This window comes from Lepisosteus oculatus, chromosome 7 (genome assembly GCF_040954835.1).
Source record: "Lepisosteus oculatus isolate fLepOcu1 chromosome 7, fLepOcu1.hap2, whole genome shotgun sequence".
Taxonomy (NCBI): domain Eukaryota; kingdom Metazoa; phylum Chordata; class Actinopteri; order Semionotiformes; family Lepisosteidae; genus Lepisosteus; species Lepisosteus oculatus.
In genome coordinates, this window is record NC_090702.1 from 41,024,431 (window position 1) to 41,036,119 (window position 11,689).

General features: G+C 40.4%; 1 protein-coding gene across 1 annotated transcript; it reads left to right on the forward strand.

Annotated features, from left to right (window-relative positions):
• The first annotated feature begins 956 nt into the window (after positions 1-956).
• Positions 957-11,363, forward strand: LOC102685943 (histidine ammonia-lyase-like). Its single transcript, XM_006633365.3, has 20 exons — positions 957-1,227; positions 1,550-1,610; positions 1,701-1,725; positions 1,829-1,903; positions 1,991-2,063; positions 3,209-3,275; positions 3,756-3,793; positions 4,466-4,591; positions 4,703-4,842; positions 5,380-5,427; positions 5,674-5,821; positions 6,549-6,644; positions 6,726-6,784; positions 6,926-7,006; positions 7,459-7,524; positions 8,030-8,195; positions 9,422-9,556; positions 10,360-10,468; positions 10,557-10,626; positions 11,052-11,363. The coding sequence occupies exons 1-20, from the start codon at positions 981-983 to the stop codon at positions 11,121-11,123; spliced, it is 1,902 nt and encodes a 633-aa protein (XP_006633428.2). The 5' UTR covers positions 957-980; the 3' UTR covers positions 11,124-11,363.
• Positions 11,364-11,689: the final 326 nt, after the last annotated feature.

Here is an 11,689-nt window from a genome sequence, read left to right on the forward strand (position 1 = left end):
TCTTTATGTTTGAAGCCTGAAATGTGGCAAAAGGTTGAAAAGTTCAAGGGGGCCGAATACTTTCGCAAGGCACTGTATAGTATGTGCGGTTTCTACTGTAAGCTTTTCAAATATGAGAGGCCAACAAACAAAACGCACGTCCATTTAACTTTGAATCAGGAGGTGTTTCTCCGGCTACATGTGATTGGTGCCGCCCCTGCCATGGGCGGGCAGGTACGAGCAGGTACAGGGAGCTATGAACAGCGAAGTAGGAGAGTTAGTCCACATCACAGCACAGATCAAACAGCAATATCTCACACACTGGGACACACACACACAAACACAACATAAACTGGAATGCTACAGAACCTTAAACAGACAATACACACTAGCTGAATATTTGACCAAAATAAAAAATAACAAACAGAAACAGACCCTGACGAAGTACAGGCTCAGTGACCACAACCTGGCCATAGAAACTGGGCGACACAGGCAGACCTGGCTGCCCAGAGAGGACAGGCTGTGCTCCCACTGCCAGCAGGGAGAAATAGAGACAGAGGTGCACTTCCTACTGCACTGTGACAGATACTCTGGGATTAGAGAAACATTCTTCCCGAAATTCAGAAATCTAATCCCAGAGTTCCCACACCTGCCAAAACCACAACAGGTCCCAATCCTACTGGGAGAGGGAGGAGGGAACTCAGTTGATCTGGCAGCCCAGTATGTGATCTCCTGTCACAGCCTGAGGAACAGTGAGTCCGTCTCCCAATAATGCTCCAGCCGCCTACAGTATATGTCGATATTATATAATATGTCTTTGTTGTAAATGTCTGTAACATGTCTGTAGATTTTATTTTACTTCTATTTTTTGTTTTGTTCTATGTTAATTTTATTATTTTTATTTGCTTTGGCAACACTGATTGTACCCATCGGTCATGCTAATAAAGCACCTTGAATTGAATTGAATTGAATAGTCCAGGGTATCCCCCGCCAGCAGCGCGATGCCTCGTTTCACGGTGCACGTCAGGGACGAGTGGCTGACCGTGCCCTGCAAGGACGTGTCCAACACGGTGCAGTGGCTGGGCGTCGAGGCGCTCCGACGGTACACGAAGAACAAGCCCGACAATGGGGGCATCAGCTCGGTGAAAGATGTGCGTTTCTATGTGAGGCGATGTCAGGGACACGGGCTGCTGGACGCGGACGATGTGATCGAAGACGTTTTGGAAGACAACGATTTCGTTGAAATCGGTAATTAAAAATAACCTCCCCAAATTACAGTACCTTATCATTCGAACATAATTCAATAGTATCTGTGATTTTTAGTTTACACAGTTTCAAAACCTTCTTATTAGAATTTATTACCAACATTTTCCTAAAGTATTTCGTTTCACATACCGTAGGACGCATTAGAATGAAATAAGAGTAACTAAAAACATTATAACAATCGTTTATAATTTACGGATTTTCTACTTTTAGTAACATTTTATATTTTTATAATTTGGATTATCAACGTACTTCTTCTTTCAACAAGTATGATCGAAGTATAAAATAACGATACTACTTCTTGCAGTTATAGAGGGAGATGTGATGTCTACAGATTCTATCCCATCTCATCCTGGAGCTTTTCCGTTGTATCCTTTTGAAATTCTAAATGGTCAGAGCTGATATTTTGTATCAATTACAGTATCATGACAAAAGATTTCCTTAACAGCTTTTAACAGTCCTACTTATCAAAAACCCCATGAAGTGAGTGTCATTTCTAGTAAAATAAGTATATTATAATATCTGTAAAATATAAGCAAGCAGCAAACAATTGATGACAATATGCATCTTTTACTTTCATTCATAGTTTATTCATCTGGATGGCAACAGTCTTACAACATCAGATCTGGTAAAGTTAGGGAAAGGAATTTACCAGATTAAGGTGAGGTTTATCAACAAGATTAAGATATTATTGACTGTAATTTATATATGATTGCTAATAAGATTCATATGTCATATTGTGGTTCAGCTAACCCCAGAGGCAGAACACAAAGTCAGACAATCAAGACAACTTGTGGAAAAGGTTGTTGATGAAAATAAAGGTAATTTTCTTTCTCTAAAATTGTGAAAATTTTACTTTTAAAATAATTAACCCTCAGCAGATGTTATTGTATGGAAAAGGGAAGGTGAAATTTACAAATAAAGGCATTTCCTGTAACATTTGAGACTATAGTAATTCAATTTGTTTTAAATTACAAAAAATATTTTTTCATACTTCCATACTTGACCCTCCTCTAGGGCTCCATTATGTGAATTTAGTTTCTGGTCACTTGTAAAAGTTCTGGTCAGGTTGCAGTGTGGCTCTCTACACATTTGAGAATGCCACATTTAGGAAATGTTTTTTTTTTTTTGTACATCTTAAACTTTCTTCTGCATTTCCTTCCCAGACATCACTGGATTAATGAGGAGCTCTGTGTGATCTATGATCTATGAGATCTCTGATCTATGAAGTGCAGTGAGGTGTTTGAGGCAGACAATGGACCTTTGAGTGCTGTACATGATTTGATCTTATTCTTGTTTACATGCCCTTTTGTTGGAGATATGGAGAGGGATACCATGTTGGTTTTTGTATTGTAGCATATTATCTAGTTTAAAAAATTCACAACTGATAGAAATTAGTTCAGAACTGTCCATACATTCATTTCTAACTTATTTATCTAGTAGAGGGTCACAGGGCAGCCTATCCCAACAAGCAGTGGGCACAAGGCAGGATACACGCTGGACGGGACAACAGTCCTTTGCAAAGTTGACACAAACATGCACACACGCATAGCTAGGACAGTTTTTCCAGATGCCATTTAACCTACCACAGGGCAGCCTATCCCAGCAAGCAGTGGGCACAAGGCAGGATACACACTGGACAGGACAACAGTCCTTTGCAAAGCTCACACAAACATGCACACACGCACAGCTAGGCCAGTTTTTCCAGATGCCAATTAACCTACCAGTGTGTCTTAAAGTATGAAGTGTGGAAGGAAGTCCACATGAGCATTAAGAGAACATACAAACTCCACACAGATAGCACAATAGGTTTGGAACTGAACCATGGGACTCAGCACTGAGAGACAGCAATGCTAACCACTGTACCCCTGTGCCACTTTAGTTCACAAACCTGAAATATTATATAAAATGTTATAATTATGATGACATAAGTACTTTCTAATTTAAAAACTGCATTTCTGTCTAGTTGTTTATGGAATCAATACAGGATTTGGAAAGGTTGCTCGAACACTCATACCAAAAAGTAAACTCAAGTAAGTTGTTTTCTTGTGTTCCTCTATTCCCTCCACATTGTATGACACAGGAAGCAGTTTTTCTTCAGTTTAAACAAATACTGCTTCTTGGCCCAGGTGTTTTCTGAATCTGTGATTTTGGTTTTTGACCTTTTTAAAACAATGTCAGATGTTAAAACGGAATTCGTCCTGCCTTTCATCTCCTTGTAGATTATTTACTCTTATTCTTTTAAAAGGTTTTAAAAGGTTAAAAGGTTTCCAGAACCCACCAAAGCTACTTTTGCAGTTATTTCTATATATTAAACAGATTCCAGAAGTATGCGAATCCTCTTTTTAGTTTTTATGTTCTCCGTGTGGAAGATTTGTTTCTATTATTTGTATATGTTGTTTGGTCACTTTAAAAAATTTATTCTGAAGACAACAATACAAAATTCATTACACATACCTCTCAAAATAAGACTAATTACATGATTCATTTTCACCCTTGTCTTGGATCTGTAGGGAACTGCAGGAGAACTTGATTCGGGCAGATTCAACTGGTGAGTCACATTCTTTTCCACTAATGCAAGGGCTAAAAAAACACAATTCGCCAGCCATAACAGGTAGAACATTCCCTGCAGGATATCCCCCAGAGGTTGCCAGATCAAACTTATCCATCCATTTTATCCAATAATGGGTCACAGGGGAGCCGAAGTCTATCCCAACAAGCAACAGTCACAAGGCAGGATACACCCTGGATGGGACACCCGTCCATTACAGGACACACACAGACACACACAATCTCACACCAGGGCCAGTTTTCCCAGAACCAAGTTAACCTACCAGTTTTGCTTTAGAATTTAGTGAGGAAACCATGAAAATCCACAAAGAAAACCCTTGTAAACACGAGCCTATGACATTAGCTGAGTATGATGAGGGATTTCAAAGTATTCAGATGCCCTGGGTTTGGGTTTGCTGGGTTGGAGATGACGTTGCTCATCACACACCAGGAGTCCCTCTTGTGTCTTATCTGGGAATAGCCCCGCTGATACTGAGATATTTTCTTGCTTGAAAGGACAAGTTGGTAGAATTTTCATTTCTAATAGGCAGCTGTTCCAGATGTAGGAATGTCTCAAGAATAACCAACTATTCTTATAATAATAAAAAGAAAAATACTGTCTTTTGAATGGCACGACCTTTGTCTTTTTGTACTCCTTTCATGTTGAATGCAGGTGTTGGGATGCCCCTGAGCCCCGAGCACTCCCGAATGCTGCTGGCACTGAGGATCAATGTCTTGGCCAAAGGATACAGTGGCATCTCCCTTGAAACCCTGCAACACATGATAGCGGCTTTCAATTGTAATCTTTAGTTTGCTCTTTTCCCTTCATCAAGATGCATTGCGTTAATGTGTAACAAGAAGCCGCTTGGGCATGTGCGATGGGTGACTCGCGTCCCGCCTGTCTCTGCAGCCTCCTGCCTGTCTTATGTCCCAGAGAAGGGGACGGTCGGGGCCAGCGGAGACCTCGCGCCCCTGGCTCACCTGGCCCTGGGGCTCATGGGAGAGGGCAAGATGTGGTCGCCGAAGAGTGGCTGGGCCGACGCCAAATCCGTGAGATTTCGCACTACACGACACAACCCTCCGTTCTGTTCTTGGTTGATACTGAGTTAGAACAGGTTGGCGTAAAAAAGATCAAGTTCATCCCCAGAGCCACAGCAGCTCATCAGGCCAGAGGTCATCGTGGTTTCTGTAGCGTGAAGCGGATGAGAGAGCATGTGACCCCTCTCCCCCCCTCGGATAGGACGTCAACCGCTGCAGGGACTTCACCCAACCAGTGCAGGTCCCTTCTTATACAGCTGAGTGGCCTGGGGCAGCTGGGGTAAAGTACCTCACTCAAGGGTATAACTGCAGACTCAGCAGAGTTAGCAGAAGGGACGTAAAAGCCACAACCTGCTAGAAATGAGTCCGACAGCTTAACCTTTACACTACTCCACCTCCTAAATTTGAACTTATTTTATTACTCCTTTGAAAATGTGCTCTGCCTGTGTTTGACAGAAACATTGAATCTTCCCTTCATAAAGGATTTAAAAAAAAAAATTGTAATAAACCCATTACCTCTGAACTTTTATTTGGCTTTCCATTATTCAGGTGTTGAAGGCCCATGGACTGAGCCCCATATCTCTGAAGCCTAAAGAGGTACTGATCAATGTTATCTTTGCAATATCTCACCGTAGTTCATTACAAGATTCAGAATCTCCTTTATTTTTCATACGTGTCCTGATAAACTATGCACTGTAGAGACAAACTGTGCACTGCTGATGTGCCAAGTCAATAAATATTATGCTTTGTATATGTACAATAGTTTCTTCCACTTTCAAATATTAAACGTCAAATATTGACTTGCTTGGTGGATGTCAATGGCTCCCTGTGTTTGACCCCCAGGGGCTGGCCCTCATCAATGGGACCCAGATGATCACGTCTCTGGGTGCGGAGGCAGTGGAGAGGGCTCAGGCCATCGCCAGGCAGGCTGACATCATCGCCGCGTTAACCCTGGAGGTGCTCAAGGGAACCACAAGGGCCTTTGACAGTGGTGAGACAGGGGCTCTTATTGGCTGGGAATACCTTTTTTAAGCTCTGTTTGCTTCACCACAGAAGACACACTTGGGTATTTTTGGGTGTTGTGCATGAGATGTTTTGCAACCTACCTATTTTATTCTTTTATATAACATGTCAGAAATGTTTGTCACACGTGTCATTGTCTTGGATATGAAATTTCAGGGTAGGACTGAACTTCCGATAGCATCGACTGAGATCTAGAATAACTCCTAGATGGTCTTGACAAAAGGCTCAGTCATAATTCTGGAAAAAAATGAAGATAATATTTTAGAGATTGAATAAATTCTGCGCAAAGTGAATCATGACATAGGAAAAAAATATTTTAGCACCATCTGCTTTGGCAGTTCCCTTGGTACCAGGTGAAGAGAACTGTACAGTTGCTAAGGGCACACAGGACTAAGGCCTTGGGAGTTGAAGGGAACTGAAAAGTAAAGCTTTATGTAACTGTTCAGTCTTTCTGCTGTTTATTTCTGAAAAGTTCTGTTTTTGTCTCCCTCGCTGTGTTTTGCTTCCTCTCTGTGTCTGTGTTACTATGCGTGAATACACACTGTGTGGTGGCTACAATTTAGGCCTTCTGCTGAAAGCACCTGGTCAAGACAATTGCACTGTTTGTTGCTTATTGCTAAGAACTCTGCTGGTCACTAGCAAATAAAGCTGTTTGTAAGCCAGCTTTAACCAACCTGGAGAGCACTGTCCCCTAGGTATCCATGAGCTGCGTCCTCACTCTGGACAGAAGGAAGTGGCCTTCAGGTTTCGATCACTGCTGGACTCTGGTCATCATCCTTCGGAAATAGCAGGTGGAGATCTGTTTAAATCAGCACTTATTTCCTTTTCAGATTTTGTTCTGCTTGATTTCTGATTCTGATTCTGTTCGACAGAAAGCCACAGGTTTTGTGACCAAGTTCAAGATGCATACACCCTGCGCTGCTGTCCTCAGGTATAGAATGCAGATGCTAGGTGATATTTAAGAGATCAAATTCCATGCCTTGGTCAAACACACACAGCCCGAATACTACCTTAACATGTTAATCAATCGGCTATTCAGATTTACTGTGTACCACACTTTCATTTCTTCTAGGTCCACGGAGTAGTTAACGACACAATTGCGTTTGTCAAGAACATCATCAACACAGAAATCAACAGCGTCACAGACAACCCTGTATCCTGCAGCTGCTATCGAAAGTTTGCTCTAATTAATCTGGTGTTAACATCACAAGTGTTAGAGGGCTCAGCTGCAAATGGAAATCTTTTACGTATTGTTGCAGTCAACAAATATTGCACTAATGGAAAAGCCATTTTATTTTATTTTTTTATTTTTAGGGGTGCTTGGAATTCCTTTAGGTTCAAATACTTCAGACCTTATTTTGAGCACTGAACAATGAACATTAACCATTGAGAACAATGGTTTTATTATGGGTTTTACTACAATTTGCCTATAATCCTTTTTTTATTTTATTTGTAGAGAATGGTTTGTGTCTTAACATATGGTATGTAGATCTCTTTTGTGATGTTTATGTTACTGTTTCAAAGAGAGAAATCGATTGTGTTAAAGTGCTACCTTTTTGCTTGTTCATTTTGTTTAAAAATTAAGAACCTTAACGAGTACTGAAGATGGTTTTTGCTGAGAGAGGAGAAACTATTTCTGGTGGGAATTTTCATGGTGAATACCCTGCTAAAGTATGTGAATGGAAATATTTGTGAAAATTTCTCGTGAACACAATAAAAGACCCAAGAAGTTTGCTATGCATTTTTAGAAGTTTGTCCAATCAAATTAATTTTCTCTTGCTGTTTTCATGTAGATGAAATCTGCAAAGGTGCGATGATAATTGTGTAACTGAAGCTCAGTTTAAAAGTACATTTAGTGTTATAGTTTAAGGGACTAGATGTTTGAATACTGCGTACACTCCAATCCAAATCCAAAGGCATCCTGGCTAGGTAACCTAGTGTTTTTCAGTTGTTCCCCTCTATGCATACAGTATGTGTCTGTAAATTTGTGTGCCGTGTGATTTACTGGGGTGAATCTTGCCAGTTAGGATCCGGCCTTGCACAGGATTAAGTGGTTATTGAAAATAGATGGATGAATGAACTTACCTGTAGGAATTGAAACACTGGAAATACGGTTGCCACAACCTGTCAATAAACCCTGTACTGTTCTGAAGTTGCTCACCTTCTGTAATTCCAGGCTCTGGACTATTTAGCCATCGGTGTGCACGAGCTGGCCTCCATCAGTGAGAGGAGGATTGAGCGGCTGTGTAACCCGTCTCTGAGCGAGCTGCCCGCATTCCTGGTCAGCGAAGGGGGCCTGAACTCCGGGTTCATGATAGCCCACTGCACTGCCGCTGCTCTGGGTGAGTAAGTGGTTACGTGTGCTGTTGAGCAGTCCTGAAGTTACACCTGTTACGACCCTGTACCCACGGTAAATGTAGGACCAGAAGCAAACCTGGTCAAAAGCCGAAAATTCTGGTTTAGCAAAATCTGTTTGTAGTTAGCTTAATCTTGTATCCTTGGTCAAAGTCGTGACAATACCTACAGTAGGAAACTGTACAGATTAAGGGGTACTATTTTATGAGTATCAAAGTTAAATAACACCTAGTTTAAATATGAGTAAAAGTTAATGTGAAGAATAATTTCATTTATGGGACATGAACAGATAATATCACAAAGATATACTAATAGACTGTTTATTTAATTTGATAAGTTGATAAGCAACCAGATGGGTTTTTTTTTCCCCAAATAATTTTGGATTTGAAACACTAAATTTTCTCTGTAATTCTCCATTACTTGGATGTTTCACTTTCATATGTCAAATTGCTGTCATATTTGCTGTAATGTTTTCTTTCTTCTAGTATATGAACAGGAATTAAGGTCTATATGGCAGTAAAATCTGTAATAACCAGTAAACTAAGATGGTTTTAATACTTTGTTCTTAATCCTTTTATTATTCAGTGATATGCATTGAAATAAGATACAAATAAACTGCAGAAAAGGGTTTAGAATCATTTTCATTACCGAGTTTAAATATAACCTGATCAGTTGTGCCTGTACCTACTATTGTTATTTAACAGAAGGTCAGTAGATGGACAAATTATGATCTTGCTCTTCTGCTTTCCTACCTATAAATACTGTCTGGCTGTCAACAATGATGTGGTTCATTCCTGCTATGTGTGTGCGTGTGCATGTGTAAGCTCTTTAGCCGGGGCTCTAAATTCCTCAACCAGATGAATTAGCACCAAAGAATTAAGGAAACTTTTCCATTATATTATTCTGCTCGTATTGTCATTATTTGAAGTTGTTCGAGCTGTACTGTGAATATAAGAGAGCTCAATAGCACTGCATGTGGCATGATGATGACACTGTATGTGCCATGATGAGGCTACTGTCTGTGGCACAGTCTACTGTATGTAGCATCATGAGGACATTGTACAGTATGTTACACTAAGAGGACACTACAAGTGGTGTGATGACTACAATGTATGGTGCATGATGAGGACACAGTAGGTACCTTGATAGGGACACTGTATATGATAATGGTAGGACAGACTCTTCATTCAATAGCACTGTCCTGTCCCTGCAGTGTCCGAGAATAAAGTACTGTGTCACCCGTCCTCTGTGGACTCCCTGTCCACCTGTGCTGCCACTGAGGACCATGTGTCAATGGGTGGCTGGGCAGCCAGGAAGGCCCTCCGTGTGGTGGAGCATGTGGAACAAGGTACTCGGTACTTGTTATCTCAGTGGGAACAGCAAACGCACATGCAGCCAGGAGCTTAAACAGTTTTACATACAAAACATTTGAGCAGAGAAATAAAAAACATACTGCAGCATACACAGTAAGTTATATTTATTTTAAGAACTATAAGTTATTAAAATGACAGTTAGTTACTTTTCTTTCCCACACAGTGATGAAATGCACCAAAGAGTCGGGTTTTATATATATTATATAAAGAGAGAAACAGAATTAAAACAAATTCTATTCAGTTCAAAGCTGCTCTAACTTAGTTTTAAGGAAATGGTGTAAACAGAACTTCATGATGATTAATGAACCATGCAGGCGGTCATTGTGCAAGACAGAGGGAGGCGTACATCTTTTTGAAAAGAAAGGCAGCCTCCTCTTGGGAGCCTCAATATCCGAATGACAGCCGAAGACATCCCACGTGTCATCTTCTGGAGCCACCAGCTGGGTTGATCATGTCCCTGCAGGGGCTTTGTTTCAGAAGTGGGAGGTTGCTAGAGCAACACGCGTCACTCTGCTGTTGAGACCTACATTTCTCTTCGTTTTCCAGCGTCATGAATTGCTGTGCCTCAAGGCTTAGGCTGGTACTTATTTGTTGCCCCTATAACCCACTAAAACAATTTGTTTTATTGTCATACATAGTGTGAAAAAATAACACTGATTTTTTTTAACTACTGTACCATAAACAACAGGTGGAAAATAATCTTTTTCAGGTTTCTTAGTTTAAGAAACAGTATATGTTTTTGCTGTATTTCTTTTTCCAACTGGACTTTCCGTCTCAGTTCTGTCCATAGAGCTGCTCGCAGCCTGCCAGGGGATCGAGTTTTTACGCCCCCTGAGAACTACCACTCCATTGGAGAAAGTCTATGACCTTGTTCGTGCATCTGTCAAGTAAGACCACTGTAACGGCTAAGCTTGAACAATTCTCGTAAATCTTTGGAATTGTCCAAGAATCATAAGTCAATTTTATCCCCATTAGGCCTTTGGATAAGGACCGCGTCATGACACCAGACATTGAGGCTGTTCACAAACTGCTTCTGCAAGAGAAAGTAAGCAGCGCGGGGTTTCTTTTGTCATTTCTCATTTTGAAGATGTTTGTGTCATCAAATGGGAATGGAACAGTTTTATTTAGTTTACTGGACTGAAATGCCTATAAAAATCTCGTCAGTGGAGAATTAGAAACCTTAACTCTTGGATCAATTTCAGATTTTTTTAAGGGCCTACGACGGACTTTAGCCAGTTTTGTTCCCCACTGTTGAGAAGTTTAGGTTGACGAGGATGTTGTACTTAAAACTTTAACTCTTTAAATCTGTTTTTATAGGTCTAACATCCTTACACAATGTTATAAATCACATATTTAAAAATGTGGTTTTATGCATTTGAGGAGATATACCTGGTTATAGTTTTTGAAAACCTGATGGTGGATTTTCAGAAAAAAAAATCTATAAATTTCTATCAATATGGTCCTTTTTAGGTGTGGGAAGTTGCAAGCCCTTACATGGAGGAGTACAGAAAGAGCCAAGCCCCACATGTCCCTGCTTTGTGAACAAAAAGTCGTTTCTTCAACTTCTCAGCAAGAAAGAAACAATTAGATTAAGATGTTACATACCTCTATAAAACAAACTGCAGAATGACAGGAACAAAATGTGCTGACAATTACGTTCTACTACACCGAGGAGAATAATCATTCTACAACAAATTTTTAAAGTTCATAATCCAAAAGAATAAATGGTATTTAATTTTTCTGGATAATTACAATTCCATTAAATTCAAAAGGTTGCTTTTACTGTAAGTTTTCAATTCAATTCATTTTAGAAAAATACATTTGACCAAGTGTCATAGGAGACCCATCATACATACATTGTTTACAAAAACACAAAATTGACTGAATCTGGACATTCATTTGGATATAGCGTCATCTGTATGAATTCTGCACACATTATCTGGGATGTTCGCAGTTTAACATTTCTAACCTGGGGAAGGGTTTACAGCCAACTATATTCTGTCAATGACAGGTCACAGTCTGGGAGACCACGAGCCAGGAAACCAAGAATGATAGGGAGGTCAAAGTGCAATGGTCCTGGCAGGCATAAGCAGTTGCTGCAGAACTCC